The 20,013-nt window shown below is 43.9% G+C and overlaps 1 protein-coding gene across 2 annotated transcripts in view; it reads left to right on the top strand.

Annotated features, from left to right (window-relative positions):
- Positions 1-15,178, top strand: part of EML1 (EMAP like 1) — a 124,269-nt gene extending 109,091 nt beyond the window's left edge. For both annotated transcript variants that reach the window (XM_061997734.1, XM_061997733.1), the window contains exons 14-22: positions 1,343-1,468; positions 1,723-1,854; positions 4,037-4,104; positions 5,642-5,730; positions 6,644-6,741; positions 6,864-6,951; positions 7,140-7,235; positions 12,570-12,700; positions 13,616-15,178. In XM_061997734.1, the coding sequence (XP_061853718.1) occupies positions 1,343-1,468; positions 1,723-1,854; positions 4,037-4,104; positions 5,642-5,730; positions 6,644-6,741; positions 6,864-6,951; positions 7,140-7,235; positions 12,570-12,700; positions 13,616-13,741 (954 nt within the window). In that variant the 3' untranslated portion in view covers positions 13,742-15,178. The remainder of the gene's footprint in view (positions 1-1,342; positions 1,469-1,722; positions 1,855-4,036; positions 4,105-5,641; positions 5,731-6,643; positions 6,742-6,863; positions 6,952-7,139; positions 7,236-12,569; positions 12,701-13,615) is intronic.
- The last annotated feature ends 4,835 nt before the right edge of the window (positions 15,179-20,013 follow it).

The following is a 20,013-nucleotide window of genomic DNA, read 5'->3' as shown; positions in this document are numbered from 1 at the left end:
GACATAGCCTGTCCAGGCACTGAACATTACCTTTTTAACATCCCTGGGAACTGGAAAACAAATCTTCTATTCACATTTTTTCATATTATTTCTTCCTTTTCAATTAATAATGGGAGGTTGGTATTAACTTCGTAGAATCACTGAATGGTGAGGGCTGGAAGGGACCTTTAGAGCTCATCCAGTCCAATTCCCCTGCCAAAGCAGGTCTCACCTAGATCAGGTCACACAGGAACGTGTCCAGGTGGGTTTTGAAGACCTCCAGAGAAGGAGCCTCCACACCCTCCCTGGGCAGCCTGGGCCAGGGCTCCCTCACCTCAACAGCAAACAAGTTTTTCCTTGTGTTTCAGTGGAACTTTTTGTGTTCCAGCTTCTTTCCATTACCCCCAGTCCTGTCTCTGTACACTACAGAAAAAAAGTGTCACCCCATGCTGCTGCCATCCACCCTTAAGGGGTGTTGAGGTTCCCCCTCAGTCTTCTCCAGGTCTCTCAGAATATAACGATATTAAAATGGTTTTATACTTTTCTCTTTGACTAAAGGTCTCTAAAGGTCCTTTCCAACCCCGACCATTCTATGATTTGCAGAGGAGTGGGGTGGGGGGAGTCAGTGCTTCTGGGTTTTGCTAATTTCTTGGTTAGTGTTGGTTTTATTTAAAATATAAATTCTGAAAATGAATTGACTTGGTACATAGGAGCTTAAAAGATTAAACCAGAATTGGTTTGGAGAGAAATGACTGCCTGCACACTGAATGTAAGAGAACAATGAGCAGCAAAACTGAGGAAAGGTTTCCACTATATGTTATTGAAAGGTGCAAATATATATGCAGCTGGAATGACATGTCTGTTTTGGTAATTTAGGTTTTAACACAGCACCAGGTGCATGCTTGTTGGGCTGTTTCTAACTCTGACATTGGGGGTTTTTTTGCCTTAAACTTTATATTGGAGGTTTGCACTGATCCGTTCAGAACCTAGACTGCAAGTAAAGAAACATTCCATGCAAGAAAGTACTAGTGATGTAAAATCCGATGCTGTCTCTGAGCAGAAATGCTTAGGCTGATGTCACAGCTGCAATTGGGTTACAATTGGGTTAACACAGCATGAAGGAACCCTTTCTGTCTGTTGAAATACTTGGTTTACCTGTACAAAGTATGTCTTGTCTTGCAGCATTATAGAGAGAGTTACTGAGCTGATGCGAGTCCTTACGAACTTCTGAAAGTCAGACAAATACATTCATCCAATTTTTTGTGCAACATGTATTGAAATGCATTTACTAGGCCATATATCTTTAAAAACAGCAGCACTTGACAAATTGTCTGACCTATCTCTCTGCCTGTTGTGACCACAGATTCCAGAACAGTTTGGTCCAATACGAACAGTAGCAGAGGGAAAAGGCGAGGTTGTGTTAATAGGAACCACCAGAAACTTTGTGCTACAGGGCACACTATCAGGAGATTTTTTCCCAATTACCCAGGTAAGTTGTTGCCTCATGAGAATGTTTATAAGTGTATAGAAGCAGTAAAGATATTGCTATAGTTATGTCTCATAAATATCATCTATTTTGCTTACGGTGACAGTACTGTTGACAATAAATACATAAATGTGCATCTATCTAAGCCAATGTATTTTTGGAATGCTTTATTATTTGCATTGTTCATTCTGATCCTGTTTGAACATGTTTGGTTTTGATGGTACTGTCCTCATCAAGAAACATTTCTGCTTGTGTAGGGTCACACTGATGAGCTTTGGGGACTGGCAGTCCATTCCTCTAAACCTCAGTTCTTCACTTGTGGACACGACAAACACATTACCCTCTGGGATGCTACCACTCATCATCCTATCTGGAACAAGATCATAGAGGTACACATTTAAATACAGCTCTACTCTAACAGAACTTCTAAAGTAATTTGGACTTGGTTGATAGGGCTGGGACAAAGGCTGGACTCGAGCTTAAAGGTCTCTTCCAGCTGAAACTATTCTGTCGTTCTGTGACCCTAGTGTTGCTGTTTAAGGTCTTTTCTATGGGATATAGTAAATAATCCTGTATTAGCTTACCTGAAGTTTTGGAAATCTTAATTATGCACCTGTTTTCAAGAAAAACATTGTTTGCTTCAGGCCTGCAGTTCAAAGCCAGTATTGATAAGACTCCTTGAATACATCTGCAACAAGTCTTTGTTGCCTCTCACAGTATTCTGCTGCAAGTGTATGCTCTTGTTAGGTAGTGCTTTCTTGGTGAATGTGGAAATGGGAACTTATCCTTTCTAAACAAGGTCATATGTTCTAGGATCCATATTTTTGTTGAGATAGGAAGCTTCTAAATTAATTATATAGACTAAGTCAGCAATTCCACTGCCCCAGAGATGGAGACATATTTTCACAGTTCAATGCCTTGGTTATAAAACAAGTTGGCCTCTAGCATAAGAAATTAAAAGAAGGGAAAATAAAAGTGGTTGGCCCTGAGAAACAGGCAAATAATTGTATTTATGTACCTCCTAATCATTTTAAGTTTTAAGATATTTTAATGTCATTTGAGTTTAAAAACAAGTCTCCCTCCTCAAGTCTTTAGGAATATTGTGGTTGGGCCTCAAGGTGACAGTCAAACCTTGAGATATCAAATAAACACCAGTACACTGAGGCCAAGGACTTAAAAAAATAAACTTTGGCACTTTGCTCCCTTGCAATCTAAAGAAGAGAGCATTTAGAAGTTGATAGTGAAACATCATTAGTGTAGAAAAGTATGCTACAGGGTACAGGACCAAAGCCAGTAGTCAGATAAGCTGCTATCTCAGAAGTAAAGTTACTTAAGTAATCATCAACTCAGAAGAAGGACATAGTTTCCACTGTTTTCTCTTTGTGTCTTGTGGAAAACAGAGCTGGGCTTTAGCTGTTTATGACTTACAGTGAGCTTCAGTGAATAATTAGCTGTGGTTTTGCAAATATAAGACATGCTCTAAGAAACTGTTATTGAAACATTTGAGAAACTACTTCATTTACAGTGATTCTTTGGAAAAAGTTGATGACAGCAGCAGTAGGACTGTTAAACTCAACTGAGATTTATTTCTTTTCCCCTCCAACTCCACAGTGTTTCCTTAAGACAGGATTTCTGTTATCAATCTTGACAATAATCTTATTAACCACTTGAAGTGTCTGAGACCGTTTCATAAATCAGTGGCTGATTATCCAGAGTAAATAAATCATCCCATGCTAACCTATTTTTGTCACAGAGCTCTATGTAGCAACTTTTGAACATAGATATTTGAACATGTGGTTTAGTCAAGAGAATATTTTAGCATCTACTGTGAAATTATACTTCAAAAAGATTAGGAACTGTTCCCCTCTGAACTCCTGTCGTGGTTTAGGACATGTATATAGAAATCCTGGATCTCACCAATTCCAGTTTGTGTTCTAGGCATAAGTTTAAACTGCAAGAAGACCGCTGCAATTCTACCTTTCTCCATAATAACACACTATACAAAGTAAAATTGTACATCAAAATGAGCAGCCCGGTTTCTGCCTTTAATCTCCCACTAAGCTGCGACTGGCAGCTGCTGGAAAAGGTGTTGATGTGCATGGGTAGAATTTAGGGCTTTACCACTCCATGCAAAATGATACATACCTTTGTTGAAGAAGTTGGTTGTCCTTTAGACAGTAGGGAAGCTGCAGCTTTGATACTTAACTCTTAGGTCGGCTCTAGTTCATTAAGTTATTTTCATCCTCACTTGTTTGTGATTTGTTGAGAAGCTGCCTTTGCCAATATTGTTGTTATGAAATCACCTGCCAAGTTATTTATAGCTAATGAAGAAAAGAAAACACTGGCCTTGTGCAGAGGGAGGAAAAAATCTTATTAGGTACTATTTCAATCAGCTGGAAATGTTCTTTTTTTTCTTAACTCAAGTTTGTATTAAAAGTAAATAAACAACTGGGGAAAAGAGTCCCCAGAAGCCAAGGGAGACATTCTCCATTCTTGAGACAAATCATTGAGCTGTGTTTTTCTTATAACTTGGACTAATAAAAAATTGTGCTTCCTTCTGAAACCTTTCAGGATCCAGCACAGTCGTCAGGTTTCCACCCTTCGGCCTCTGTTGTTGCAGTGGGGACGCTGACGGGCAGGTAAGATGCACACACCTACACCTTGGGCACCACCAAACGCTACAGGAGTCTTCCAGCTCACCTCCAAGTTGGTGTTCTCACTTTGAAGATGTATACATGACATATCTGCATCCACTATTGATGTCTATAGAATCTTAGAGTGAAATGGATTTTGTATTGCCTTAGTACCTAGAAACCTTAGACCAGTACCCTGTGTGTGAACACAGAACAAAGAGATGGTTTCTGCTCTGGGAGATTTGGCCAACTGAGATCAGTGGGAAGAGATGGATTTGGACAGAGCAGGAAGCCCAGGTTAGCAGTGACACTGTGTTTGGGAGGTTCTGTCACCATACCAGTGACCTAAATGTTAAATCTTTGTGTCTATCAGGGAGGCAGAGGCTAAAAGACCAGTTTGAGATAACACACTAACTGTGCAGATGCATACAGAGATCTCTGAGTCCTGTAGGGCAATGTAATAGCTCAGACAAAGGTTGCTCGTTCCAGAAGTTAACAAGTGGTTTGTTATCTCTAATGCAATAATGTCCAGAGGCTCTAAAAAAACCTTGGCAAATTGCCCACTGTGCTAATCTTAGTGTAAAGTGAATATTAAGAGACTAGTTCTGCCTGAAGAGTGTAAAGCATACACAAGACAGACAAAAGCAGGGTGAAAAGCAGAGTCTCTGTCTTACAGGGCAGCTTGAGCCCTTGGTCACACGGTGGGTAACGGCAGACCCTGAGCTTGGCCTCAGTTGTCAGTCATGGCAGGAAGCAATGCCTTCACTGGAACTTCATTCTCTCCTTTCGTGTCACTTGAGGGCAGACTTTGCTGTTAGTATTGAGAACAGTTCCACTTAACAGAGAACACACAGGATCAGAGTGCTTATGGGTTCTGAGCCCAGATGATTTCCTATTGGTTCTCAGTCCTAAATACAGGATGGAATGTAGTTACCAACTGTATTTAGTGAGTAGAATCAATCTAAAGGAGCAGCTTTGGGAGGAATCCTTATTTTTGTCATTAACAATTTGGTGCAGGGATGGAAATACGAGTTTTATCTTTGTCCTTTCTCCACATTTCCACACATTGCTTTTTTGTTCATTAACATTAATTAAGAACTGAATCCACTATTGAACTGAAATGGATAGATACAGCTAATCCTTCTATCAAAAGAGAACAGTCCCTGTTCTTGCCCGTGCTTTCCTGTGCTCTGGGATTTAATGCAGCCATCGCTTCAAACGACAGTGTGGCAGCGAGCAGGGTCATTAAAGGACAGGGGTATTTATAGGTAATGCTTATTTTATTGTACTGCATGACACAAAGTAAACCAGACTAAAATCTGAAGATTAACATCAAGGTCAATGTCTGATCATTTTTCTGGTTAAAAAGCACGGGAAAGAACCCCACCCCCTTGTGTTAAAGTAAAAACAAACCCAAGTGAGTAGCAGTTGCTGTTTTTCTTGGTGTAAAACTTATGCTGTTTTGACAGAAGAAATTCAAGTTCACAGTAGATTTGAGTCCCTTATGGAATGACTTATTGGCCTCTTTCTGTATTTACAACAGGTGGTTTGTGTTTGACACAGAAACAAAAGACTTGGTCACTGTACACACAGATGGAAACGAGCAGCTGTCTGTAATGCGTTACTCACCAGGTTGGAGAGCTTTCATGTGCTGCTTAAAAATAAGGCATCGAGGGTTTTGATTAAATTTGGGGTTGGTTTGGTTGAAAATAATTCCCCACTTGACATACTGAAGTTGAAAAGAAATATACCTTGAAATACTGGCGACACAGAATGGATGGTGTCTCACGGCCAAGCTTCCCCTTCCCCACTCCCCCACGTGTACAATATGGTTTCACTGAGAAGGCAAAAAAACCCCTAATATGACTTAACAGTGCAGGTTGTTGCAATCAGGTAAGCCCTAAGTGGACTGTAGCTGCTTCCAGAAGTGTCATGTGTTTTTAACAGTAATATTTGCAGTATAAACTTTAGTCTGGAGAAGAGGAGATTGAGGGGGGATCTTATTAACATTTATAAATGTCTAAAGGGTGGGTGTCAGGAGGTTGGGACATCCCTCTCTTCTATAGTAGATAGTAACAGGACAAGGGGTGATGGGATGAAGCTGGAACACAAAAAGTTCTGCTTAAACATAAGAAAAAACTATTTCACTGTGAGGGTGAGGGAGCCCTGGCCCAGGCTGCCCAGAGGGGTTGTGGAGGCTCCTTCCTTGGAGGGCTTCAAGACCCACTTGGACATGTTCCTGTGTGACCTGATCTAGGTGACCCTGCTTCTGCAGGGGGTTGGACTGGATGATTTCTAAAGGTCCCTTCCAACCCCTACCATTCTATGATTCTATGATAAACTTGCTGTGTTTGTAATCTTTCATCTTGTAAACATGCATCAATGTGCAACTGGAGAAGAAAGCATAGGTTTGGGTTCGAGGGGGTTGTTTTTCAGCATCAAGGCCTTTCAGAACAGTTCCTCTTGTCTATGGCACACTAACATTTCAAAATTAGCCTCAGTTCTTTCTTACAGGAATAATTACAGTTCACTTTTGTGTTTATAGATGGAAACTTCTTGGCAATAGGTTCCCATGACAACTGTATTTATATATACGGCGTCAGTGAGAATGGAAGGAAGTACACCAGGATTGGCAAGTGTTCTGTGAGTAACTTTCTCTCCTGGTTCAACAGTAACAACTTCAGCATGTTTTGTGGCACTGCATTAATGCTGTCACGTTGAGAGGTACTGTTAGTGCAGTTAATACAGTGTTTTTCTCTTTGTAGGGTCATTCCAGCTTCATTACTCATCTGGACTGGTCTGTTAATTCACAGTATCTCGTTTCCAATTCGGGAGACTATGAAATCTTATACTGTGAGTAAGAATTATATTTAGTGCTTTTGTGCAAAGTTCAGGCAGTTTAACACGGATTTAAAATGTAAATGAGACCCTGTAACTGCCAAGATAGACCATATGTTTTAATTCATCTGGGGCAATCACAAATGTATGCAACTTGAGAATGGAAAGCGTTACCCTGCAGTTCTGACTGTTTCCTTTTGTAGGGATCCCCTCTGCATGTAAACAAGTCGTGAGTGTCGAAACAACTCGAGATATAGAATGGGCCACTTATACCTGTACTTTAGGATTCCATGTTTTTGGTAAGTATCTTTCCTCTTCCAAGCTCTTACCATCCTTGTTATTCACAAACACTTGGGTTGCCAACTTTTTCCTTGCGAAACATGACTATTCAGATTTCAGAGAAAACCACAGAACTTCTGTTGTGCTGTTTTGGTTACAATCTGTCCTCTTATTTCCATCCAGAAAGACTCTGATTTAATGATTCAAGTATAAATATTAAGTTAAAACATAAGTGGGAGACAAGGAAGAAATCACACGCTGCCCTTTCCATCACACCAGTGCTGCTTCTCCTCAGGTTTTACTTAAAGTACCAATTGTATGGGATTATCATTTATTTAGGCAGCCACTGGGCTTAATCCCCTTACCAGAACCAATTTCATTTGCACTAGTTGCTGTGCCAACACAAAATGGGTGGCAATCTTCATCATTAAGTACTTATAATGTATTTTGATAAAGTACATAGCAGTTAAATGAGATAAAAGGAACACAAGAAGAAAAATGTCACAACGTCGGGATGGTTTGTTTCCATGGGACTTGTTTTGGAGGATCTGCTTGCCCCTCTGAAAACTTGTACTCACTCCACAGCAAGTGCAGAGCTAGACAAATTGTTACAAAAGGTGAATATGAGAAGCTTTAAATTCGTGAGTCCTTGAGAGAAAATAGGAAGCTATGGTAGAAGTTCAGAGAAGAGTCTGGTTCCCTATAAGCAGTAAGCAAGGAAGATTGAAGGCAGTCAGAAAGGACATGTTTTTAGAGCCTAAAGATGGGATGGCAGAAGCAATATGCTGGGAAGACACATCCAAATCCTGTGTATTTTAACTGCCAAGCAGTGCCTGGGTATTACAGCAACATGCAGATTTAGTAAAAGGAGGAAATCCTGGAAGTCTGGCTGCATGTTGCCATAATGTCTTAACATATTCCTGGGGTTTGAGTATCCCTTACACACAGAGAGCTACAAAGTCTTTGCATTTATCATCACAGGTTCAGATATTCTTAGGTGCCAAACACTTTATTCCTTACTTTACAATTTGGATTCATGCAGAATACAGTGCTATTAGAATATGAGGCTGCTTTTGGTGCATAAATAGTCATAGCAGAGGAGTGTCACACCTGAGAGGTTTTTTTTTTTCCCCTTCCTTGCAACAGATCAGCATTTGGAGCCAGACTCTGGAACAAAATTATCAACTGGGCAAATGGGGAACTTGTGGAAACCATGTATGTGTTTTTATACCCAGTGCTCCGTGCTGAACTGGTTTATTGTGAGCTAAAGCAGCAAGGATGAGGAATGGATAAAAGTAGCTGCTAGTTTTAATAATGATCACAATTGTCATTTTAGTGACGTCATAGAGATTGTCAGGCTGTTCATCAAGTGAATGGGATCTGAAAGTTAAAGGATATAACTTACTCAGAAAGAGTATGCAATGCACAAGGAGGGAACGTGGTGCCATATATAGTGAGCACTTGTAGCTATCCTGTTAGGTTCAGATACAAAGAAGATACAGAGATGCTGCAAAGGTAATGTGTAATAACTATAGATGCAAGAAAAGAATACTAATGGTGACAAGGTGATGCTGTTACCCATCCTTCCAGAAAGGTCAAATGAAGGGAGTGTTTTAAATAGCTGACAGAATCAGCCAAATCACAGGAACTGCTGAGGATGTGAAATTCTAACTACCGCAGTGTCTTTTGGGGAAGGAATTGCAGTGGCTAACCAGCAAGTTCTCCGAATTCTTCTGGTGCAGGGAATAGATAAGGAGCTAGAGGGGAGTTTCTTCCAGACTTGATTTGGGGGAGTTGGCAAGAACTTGCTGAGAATGTGAAGGTATCTTGTGCAGGAATGACTGGAGGTGTGAGCTTTCGTATAGGAAGGAAAAAGAGCAACAAAATGAAAACAGCAAAAATCCAAAGCCCTGTTAGGCAAGATCAGAATCACACAATCTTAAGGGTTGGGAGAGACCTCGAAAGGTCAGCCAGTGCAACCCCTCTGCCAGAGCAGAACCACCTAGAGTAGGGCACACGGGAACTTGTCCAGGTGGATTTGAATGTCTCCAGAGGAGACTCCACAGAGCATCTGGGCAGCCCACTCTTACATGGTACAAAGTGCACAAACTCTGGCAGCCCAGGCAGAGACAGGAGGGGCTGGAAGGCACACAAATTTGGTTAAACTATCCTTGACCTCTCCTCCAAGGAAGAGGAATGCCACAAGCAGAAGCTGTTGGAGGACCAAGGAGACACATAAGCAAAGCCTAAACATAAATGATCACTTGTGGCAAGCACAGAAATAACAGAAGGGCTAAGGACAATATTGGTCTGCTATGCAGAGGAGAGAGAACACTGCTAAGGCTGAAGTCTGAGAAAAAACCTGACCCTTTCTTTCTTTTTTTAATGTCTTTAATAGCAAACTTACTACAAACTGATGGCTAACCCAGTTAGTGCCAGGAATGAAAGAGAAGACATCTGCTTTCAGTGGAGAAGGAGATTGGAAAGTAGTTAGAAGTCAGTTATTTTAAAGTATCTGAGTGTGGTGAACATTGTTGTGTCTGTAAAAAACAACTGGCTGGCATAATCTCAGTACCATTAGTACTTCTGTTCAGGACTTTACAGCAAACAGGCAAAAGTTCTGTACTGCAAAGGACTGGAAAAATAGAGACTGAGTGAATGCAGTATCTGCAGAATCACATCTTTACAGTCAGAGCCAATATTGTGGGGGTAAAATGCAAAGTTAGTGGCTAGAATAATAAATTGAAGAAGCTCATAAATTATAAATTGGAAAGCAGGCCAGTAATGTTGGAAGGCACTCTGCTGTTTAGTACTTTGGGGCCTCAGAGCAGCCAGTATGAACAACCTTCAAATGCTTGCTGGGGTTGCCCCACTGCACACAGAAGCAGAAATCCCATCATCAAGGACGTGAGGCTTCTCGTGTATTGACTTTTCAGTAACTACTGTCTGAATGAAACTAGGGATGTTTTCTCAGTCTAGTAAAACCACATAAAAATCACAAGTAGCATGCATAGCACTCAGAGCAACAAAACCAATGCAGGGGAGGAAATGAACGTGGGTCTGCCCAACAGCTGTCTTCAAGCATGGGAACAGATTAGGCAGCCTGGAAATGTTTAGAGATGGTTCAGCTGAAAAGCAACAGCATGTAAAGAAGTGTGTTCAAGGGGAGGGTACTTTAACCATACAAACACATGTAAACATGAAGGGCTAAAGACTTTAAACCACTTACTGCTCTGCATGCTCTTGCAAGAGCCATGTGCTGCTGGATATGCAACCAAGGCATCAGTTCCTATCACATGCCCAGTTATGGAAATGTTAGTATTAGTATGGAACAGAAGAAATCAAAGATGCTGTGCAAAGCCTGATAACATGGGAAGCAAAGCACAGCTCGGACTGCCTGGGTTCAAAACTGACTAGTGGACTGTATGCTGAATATTATGTTTGTTTGAATGTATTTGTTAGTAGCATGGGTGCTAAAACACCACAAATTGTAAATGGTGTGAAGCTGTAGGGTTAGCAAGCTGTCCTGAGAAACACAGGAATGCCATGAAAACAGAAGGCAAATGAATAGAGACAAACAGGAGGTTACACACTTGTACAGCAGAACCCAGTTGTACAAACACAGAAGAGAGGAGAGCAGGCAAGGGAACAGATCTGCACAAAAAGATCAGGTTACTCTTGCATATGAACTGAACACGAGTCACCAGCATTATGCTGGTGTAGGAAAGGCAGATGCACCGCTGGGATGTGCAATGAAAAGGATGCCATGCAAAAGGTGAAGTAATTGTCCATTTATCAGTATCTGTTTCAGTGACAGCTGGAATAGCTGTTTCTGGTTTTTGCATGTTGGACCAACAGATAATGTGCTGACTAGCAAGAAGAATTGCCCACCTAAATATTGTTGTGGGAGAAGAGATGTAATGAATGAGTTTTAGAGATGAGGAAGAGAAAAGCAGCATGGTATCAATCTTCAAATGAGAGAAAGGAATGGTCTTGTTCCATGTCTGCAGAGGATGGGGAAGGGGGGAAATGGACTAATTTTTCATCAAAAGGGATTCAGTTTACATGTTTGGAAAAACAGACAGTGGGGCAGTGGAATGGGTTTTGAAGGAGGAGGCCAGATTCTCAGCAAAAACCCTGATATCCTCCTTGCCCTGTTTCAAAAATGCCAATCTTGTTTCTTGAACCATTTCCTATAAGGGTTGTCTCCAGCTTGTCACAGTGTCCCCTTGAGAAGACTCCTGCTGCTTTTCAGCCTACATTTGCTGTTCATACAGCCTCCTTTTTGTCAAAGCAGTGAATTCCAACAGCTTTTCTCAAATCTGTTATTCACAGAGGTGTTGCCTCAGTCACTAATTGGCCAGGCCTGGGTCGGCTGTGAGTCTATCTTAGAACTGGTTGGCAATGGCCCTGTCAGCTACAGGGGAAGCTTCTGGCAGATTTTTGGTTACAGAAGCCACCCCTGTAGACCCCCCATTACCAAAACCTGTCCCAGGCAAAACCACTGCAGCAGATATCACATGATAACTGGTTGTAGCAGTGGTCTGAAAGTTGGGCATTGCTTATGTTGAGTAAGGGTGAGATGAAATCTGAATGATGAAACTCATGAAGCAACCCCCCAGCACTGCACACAGGAGTAACTGTTGGCTTTCATTGCAATTACAATTTATCCCAGGCAGCTATTCAGAGGCTTTAGAGATGTGGTGCATAGGTTTGGTTGGTCCTTGCATTGCTGCAGCTACAGTTTGTTTCAGAACACCACTTTGTGCAAGAACAGCAAGGAGCAGAGTCAGTGAGGCAGAATTATTTATAGTAGAGCAAAAGCACTTAAAAAATGTCTGGTAGGTTCAGTTTCTTTATGATATATCTATTTTTACTGACTAACATTTTAAACCATACAGTTTCTTGTCTCAGGTTTTTAAGCTTTAGTAATGTGTGTTGAATCATTCATGAATAGCTTTTTAGACTACAGTAGCATGAAGGAAGTATGTTGGCTCATACATAAGCAACAGGGAAAATAAAAGCAGTGTTATTTTTGTACATAAATATATGAAAAGTCTCTTAGGCTCAGACACATGACTGTAATTCAGCAGAACTCTTTTCTTTTTCAGAGTAAAAAGCACTCTGCTGCCTAGGGGAAATGAAGTATTTGTTTATGTGCTTGCTTTCCTGTTAGGATCTGCTCCTTTGCTGGTGCTGAAGCACAGGCACTGGCTCAGCTGCAGATATTTTTGTAGCTTTAGCTTTTTGCCTTTTAAGAAACAAATAATCCTTCATTAATATTTTAACAAAAACTTAAGCTGTCACTTGTATTTCCATTCTGAAAACCTTTAATTAGTGCTTCTGTGTTTCAGGTGTGTGGCCTGAAGGTTCAGATGGAACAGACATCAACGCTGTCTGCCGCTCGCATGGGAGAAAACTGCTGTCGACAGGGGACGACTTTGGCAAAGTCCATCTCTTCTCATACCCATGCTCACAGTTCAGGGTAAGGTGTTTCCAAAAATATACACTCATAACTTGCACAAATGCATTACATCTTGTTTTTCTAAGTACAAAAAACCACCAACCCATAGCATCATAGAATGGCTTCAGCTGGAAGAGAGCTTTAAGCTCATGGAGTGCAGCCTCTGTCCCAGCCCTATCACCCACCAGCCCATTGCCCTCAGTGCAACAACCACCCAGCTCTGAAACCCCTCCAGGGACAGTGACTCCAGCAGCTCCCTGGGCAGCCCCTTCCAATCAACCCTGGCAGCAAAGAAATTTCTCCTCACATCCAGCCTGAACCTCCCCTGGTGCAACTTGAGGCCGTTTCCTCTTGTTCTATTGCTTGTTATTGGGGAGAACAGACCAACCCCACCTGGCTGCAGCTTCCTTTCAGGTAGCTGTAGAGAGTGAGAAAGTCTCTCTTAAGCCTTCTTTTCTCCAGGCTGAACAGACCCCTCAGCCCTTCCTCATCTGAGACGTGCTCCAAATCCTTTCCTGGCTTGGCAGCTGCCTCTGGATCCTCTCCAGCACCTCAATGTCCTTCTTGTAGAGAGGGGCCCAAAACTGCACACAGGATTTGAGGTGCAGCCTCACCAGCACCGAGTCCAGGGGAACGATCAACCTCCCCTGTCTATCCCTCCTGAACCACAACCTCCCCTGTCTATCCCTCCTGAACCACAACCTCCCCTGCCTATCCTTCCCCCCACAACAAAAAGAAAGGAAGAGAGACAATATGTTTGTGCCTAGAGGATTTACTTAAGGTTGATTGAGACTACAAGTGAACGTAAAATGTAACTTACTGCTAAAATACTGTAAGGGAATGATGTGATGCCTTGGTTAATTGTCACGTGGATGTTATGACATAGCAATATGTTCTGGTGATGGCTCCTGTTCTCTCTAATGCGGTGTTTTCCAGGCTCCAAGCCACGTGTACGGTGGGCACAGCAGCCACGTAACCAACGTAGATTTTCTCTGTGAAGACACCCATCTCATCTCCACAGGAGGAAAAGATACCAGTATTATGCAGTGGCGAGTCATTTAAAGGAGACACCGGTGTGAACACACACAGCTGAGTCGGCCATGCACAGAACTTATGTACAAACTGTATATTTAAGACTTACCAGTATGTTTGCAGTTTAGCCTGGTCACTGTGATTTATTTTTTCTGTTTAAGAAATTCTTACAGACCTCAGGAAAATGAAGCCCCATGCTGGTTCCCTTACTGTCCTAAGTGATCAGTCTAGTGATCTTTCTTTTGTTCATCGTGTCCCACCTTCAAGAATGGTCGTTCTCTGTTGTACAATACACAATGCAGTACAGGTTTAACATGAGAAACGTGGCTTGGCAGTTTGCAACACAGTGGTGTCAGCAGAATGTGACTATCGTCAGTGTTTGCTAGAAGCACTGCTACAATGGTCACAAAAAATGCCTTTCAAAGACTGTATATATGTGCTTATTCGTTTCACTAGCTACACTTTGTACTGGATATCCACTTGCTTAGAGGAATCCATGGGGTGTCAAGGTACCGAATTGTTTCTGAGGATAATGAGTAGATGCTCAAAGTATAAACTAAGATGTAAGGTGCAAAACACTAGAGTTCTAGACCTGAAAATGTGACTGCTGCTCAGCCTGCATTCTCTGGGGAGCAGCAGCCCTCAGGCATCACCCGTGAGGAGCTGCCTTCCCCTTCTGAGCAAATCAGCAGCTTGCGCCCCGGCCTGACCTGAGCGTCTCAGCAGGGTTTACAGATGTCCAAGTGGTTCAGGTATTCCAGATGGGTTGAAATCTCGAGTCTTTTTACTTGTATATGAACAATTTCTTTTGGAAAGCAATCCAAGAAGGAGCTCGGCCACGTCCCCGGTAGCGGATGCTATATTTAACTACTATGTATATGAATCAGCATGACGCTATATTGTACATGTATAAGATTTTAGCAGTTCATAACAAATGGTAAGGCAGCCCAGCTTTACTTTTTTTTATGCTTATGGATATTGTATATTTGTATTTTAAGACCAAGTAGACCAAGTCTAAAGATATCTTTTTAAGTGTACCATAAACCTGCAGAGGGTAAAGGAAGTCTTGGAAGCCTCCATGAAACATTAACGTGTAACTTCTGGCCCCCGTGTTTTGTGCATGGATGGATATTTATAGTACGAAATAAGGTTGTGTTTTGCAATGAAGTAATAGTGGAGGTGGTTATAAAAGGGTTAAGAAGGCCTTACCAATGTTGATTGTGACACAGATTTGCAATGTATTGTTTACTTGAGGAATGTATCCGAAGAGTTTTAAAAGAGAGGAGCCCTCAGCGGGCTGGCTAAAGGTGATATTGACCTTTTGCTTGGGCAGTAAACGTGAACTCTCAGAACTCTAAAGCACTGGTTGTTTAGAGTGGCTTAAATGAAATGGAATCAATAAATTTTGAAACTTTTTTTTTATTACATCTCCAAGCTCCTACACTGAAAGTGCAGGACACCAATAAACGTGTATTAAAGTGCATTTCCAATGCATTCCTCCTGCTTAGTACAGTGCCTTTGTTTCAACGTGCTCCTAGAAGGGACAGCCTTTCACTTAACAACACCACACACTTGTGATTTCTCAATCAGAGCTGCATTTGAAATGCTTTGGGAATAAACCTAGGCTTTGAGGTCCATCATTTCATGTGTGAGCGTGGCCCTGGGCACGTGATCCCTGACGCACACCTCGGGAGTGAGACTCCAGCTTCACAGCAGAGAGGAAGAACACACTGCGTGTTCTCACCCAAACTGCCTCGCTTCTCCCTCCTAGCACACAGCACTGACCTCTGAGCACTCGGCTGCTGGAGGATTGTCATCCCCCTGCACAGGGTTCTGCGCTGGCAAGAGCTCCTGACAGTTTCTCTGCACTAGGAACTTGTCCTCAGGCAAGACTTCAGAAGGCCAGGGCCGGGGTTTCAGGGTCACCTGAACCTGGCATTATCTGGCACTGGCACTGAAAGGACAGCTCCTGCCCCCTGCTGCTTGTTGCCATCCTGTGCAGCAGCAATAGAGTTGTTGTGGCCATGGGGGAAACTCAGCTGGGAGAGGGACACAGGTTAAAATCAGTTCAGGAATGAAAAAAACAAAGGCCAAGCAAACAACAGCTACTACAAAACAGAAGCCCCTTTTCCTCAGGATCTGGTTTAGCTGTGCAGCTGTATGAGTGCTTGTACTGAGCTTGTACAGGGGGAGGAGCAATGTGCAGAAGAAAATAAATGGACAGAGGAGCACTGGAACAAGTTTTGATGGCGATGTCAGTCTCCCTCTGCTGAAGCGTGCGAGACCTTGGGCATAACATCCCGACCCTTTCTAGGGTTAATCCAGTTCTCAGAAGTCATAATATGCAAGTGCCAGCTTCTCATCTTGCCTGGAGACTTGGTTGACTGTGCCTCGATGCCTTCTGTTTGTTAATTGCTGTTTTGCTTTTGCAGATGATGAGGAGCTTTCAAGTTTTCTGCTTTCAGCCTTGCAGGTAATTTGTCATTACTTGCCACAGAGAAAATAGGGGTTGCAAATGGGGTTGGCTTATTCCCTTTTCATCCTTCTCCCACAGTGCTACTCTTGGGATGTAACAATGTGTTTGTGATCCCTTTCTTTGGTTTAAACTATTATCCCTTACAAGAAATAGACGAACAATCCTGCAAGTTCATCCCTAGGGCTACTGGTCAGAGGGGATTTTCATCAATCCCATCCCATCTGTGCCTCTTCTGCCCCTCTGTTTCTAACCTTTGCTGTTAAAAGTGTCTTTGTTCCTCTGTGAGAACCTGATAAACATATTAGCTGAGTTGGCAAGTGCTGGGCAATGTCTCGAGCCAAATATCTGTTTGACAACTGCTAAAGCAATTCTTTAGCCAGGAAATTCTACACAGTTTCGCCATTGTTATGTATAATTTTCATCTCCTTGCGTCCACCCTTGTTCCTGGGTTCTTGCATGTCATGGTTTTCTCAGGAGTGCCCTCTTGCTTTAAAAGGAAAAAGAAGAAGGAAACAAAGAATTATTCCTCAACTTTGCCTATTGTTGTTCCCTCAGCAGCACCTGGGACCCTTACACCCCATTCTTCCACCTGATGCCCCACAGCAGTTGTATCCTCCAGCCCTTCCATGTACCATAAGGCTGGTTCTCAAGTCCATAGTTGGAGATGCGGCCAGGCTTCTGCTTCTGCTCCCTCCCTGCTTGTGTCTCTTGTGGTCTATGAAGCATTTGGCTACTCCCTTTCAACTTACTTTGGTGTCAATTCCTGTGTCTGGCTTTTCTCCCCTTCATTTCTAGCATTGCTCTTCTGTGACTTCAGCTTCCAGGACTGAGCCCTTATTGGCACATGCTGCTTATAAAACCTTTACTTACTTTCTTCTCCCTCTCTGCTCTGCCCTGGTGAGGCCTCATCTGGAGTCCTGTGTCAAGTTCTGGGCTCCCCAGCTCCAGAGGGACAGGGAACTGCTGGAGGGAGGCCAATGCAGGGCCACCAAGATGATCAGTGGACTGGAGCATCCTCCTTCTGAGGAAAGGCTTAGGTGCTGCTCAGAGAAGCAAGTGGTCTCGTTGGTGTGTGTTCTCCTCTGTCCCTGGAAGCAGGGCTGTTGACAGATCACTCAATTGCATCCTCAGAAATCCCACAGGTGGCAGGGGAAATGTCACACTAATTAGCAGTGAAAAGAACAGACTGAGGCGATCTAAAGAGGAATCTTTTCCTTCCCTGCCTGGCCAGGGTTGGTCAGCACGCTGGAGCTCTGCACTCGCTGCCCCGCTGCCCGGGCTGCCCTGCAGGAGAGCTGGCCCCAGCCAGGGCATCTCCTTGCCCCAAGGATGGGAGGTGAGGATCGGCCTCCTGAGGGGAAGGACAGGATCACCCGCAGATCTGGCTGCTCCTGGGCAGAGGCTGCTGCTGGGTGAGTGCAGTAGCGGTTCCTGCTCTCACTGGGAGAGATTTATGTTTCCTTTTAGTCATGCAGCTCTGCAGCACTTTCATTTTTCTTAATAGAACAGCTTTGCCCCCTTAATTCATTAAATAACAGATAGTTCACATGGAGGCATTGATACCAGTTCAGCCAAAGCTGCCATCCTGCATGAAGTTTGGGCTCGTGTCTGTGGTGATACCCACAGGCTCTGTGTGAAAACCACCCTGGAGACATTAATCAATTGGGATGTTTTACATTGTGGGTTCCCCTTGGGCTCTTGCCCAATGTGGAAGTGTGAGAAGGTGCCTGTTTTGAAGCTGGGGAACAAGCCTTATGATGGGTGTCTGAGGGAACTGAGGGTGTTCAGTCTGGAGGAGGCTGAGACATGATCACTCTACAACTACCTGAAAGGAGGCTGTAGTGACGTGGGGGTCAATATCTTCTCCCAAGTAATGAATGACAAGATGAGGAAATGGCCTCAAGTTGTGCCAGGAGAGGTTTAGATTGGAGATAAGAACTTTTTCATTGAGAGGATTGTTAGACACTGGCACAGGCTGCCCAGGGAGGTGGTGGAGTCACCATCTCTGGAGAGCGTTAAAAGATGCACAGATGAGGTGCTGAGGGACATGGTTTAGTGGTGAGCTTGGCAGTGTGAGGTTAGTGATTGGACTCCATGATCTTAAAGGTCTTTTCCAACTGTAATGATTCTATGCTGTGCCAGAGCTGCCATGCTGTTAGTGCCACCAGACTCTGCAGGAGCTGCTTTGGACCTTGAATTTTGTCTGTGTTGTTGTGAAAGCTTGAGGTCCTGGACTCCATGAAAAGTGGTTCCAGCTCTACAGTCGCAGGTTTGGTTTCACCATCTTTTGGCTATCTGCAAAGTGCATTAAATTCATTTAGACACTTGCATTCATTTGTAGTGCACACCTCTGTGCCTAAAGGGCTGCAGCTTTAGCTGTAGTCTGAGGGGCTGAGGTTATAACCAGGAGAATGATGGCCTGTTTCCTGGGTCTCCATGGAAGTGAATGGGTTTTCAGCAGGAGCTTCCAAGAGGTAAACATGACTCAAACCTGACCCATCGAATTACCTGGAACAAACACCTCAGCAAACGGAGAGGGACTGAATCCAGCTGCTCTGTGAATCCTGCCTGTCAGCGCTCCACCAGCTACATTGGCTCCAGATTCCAGGTTGTAGGCTAGAGAAATCTTGAGGCTGTTGAGTCATGATGGTTAGAATGCACAAATGCAAATGCCACGTTGGATTGCTGCAGCTTGTCGCTGCCTCGCGCCGCAGGCACAGGCTGGAGACACGGCAGCCCGAAGAGAACGTCTCGTTTGCCTCGGCTGTTCATCCTGGAGTCAGCTTCTCATTAAGATAAATGTCAACATTTTGGGGCTCCTTCCTTCCTGCCTAGCTGCTGCTTTTCAGCAGCTTTTATTGACATTGTGAGTCCGAATCTGACATCAGCCCATAACCACGGGGGAGGCTGTTGCACCAGAGGCGCGAGTGTTTTGGCCTCTTTACAGCACCTAAAAAAGAGCAGAAGCTGAGCTCGGAAAGTCTACAGCTCCAACAGTTGGAGAACAAGCTGACAGGAGGCTGAGATGAAGGGAAAAGCCCCTCTGGCATTTCCCATATGCACAGCTCCCTTGAGCAGGAGCTGTGGCCACATGCAGCTGAGCAGCCTGCAGGGTCCCGGCTGGCTCTGGCTTGCCGAGCGCGGCATCGCCCCGCTGCCGAGTGCAAGCTCTCAGAGAAGACTGGGGTGAGAACACGGCTGCTTTCGTTACCCTGCTGCCACAAGCCTGGCCTCTTCCTACAAACTTCTAAGCCTAAACAATCTTGACCTTGTGAGAGCGGGACCAAGGGGGTTTCAAGGATGAAATAAACAAAAGGCAGCGTCTCCTTGCGTGGCCGAGCTCTGCGGGAGGGTGAAGGTACAGCCCGTCCCCTGAGCGCTGCCTGTGCCCTGGCGTGGAACGTGCTCTATCAAAACACAGGCTGTGGCAACGCTGGGGTGGGGCAAAGCCATAATCTGAGGCAGTGGCTCTTCAAAGCAGCCCAAGTTGTTTGTTAGGAGGAGAACTGGGGCTGTCAAGTGTGTTTATATTCCCCATCCCTGCCCTTCTGCCCTCACCCTAGCGTGAAAGTGCATTTCAGCTGGGGAGGCTCCCCCCCAGTACCACAGAAGGCAAATGGTCTTTGGAAACACCCTTGCTGCTTTGGCTTTTGCACACTGGTGCCTGCACACTTGCTGCTTGCTAGTGTCTTTTCCCTAAATCACGTGTAGAAGTCGTTAAGGGAAAACCACGGATGGCCTTGGACAGATGAAACCAGAAAGGCCCCCAGGGCCGGTCTGCAGAGCAGAGCTCCTCCCAGCTGCCTGGAAGGCAGCAGCTTCCTGC

The sequence above is a fragment of the Colius striatus genome, chromosome 6 (genome assembly GCF_028858725.1).
Source record: "Colius striatus isolate bColStr4 chromosome 6, bColStr4.1.hap1, whole genome shotgun sequence".
NCBI classification, from domain to species: Eukaryota; Metazoa; Chordata; class Aves; order Coliiformes; family Coliidae; genus Colius; species Colius striatus.
Note: the sequence above shows the minus strand (reverse complement) of the source record. Positions and strands in the feature narration are given on the sequence as shown.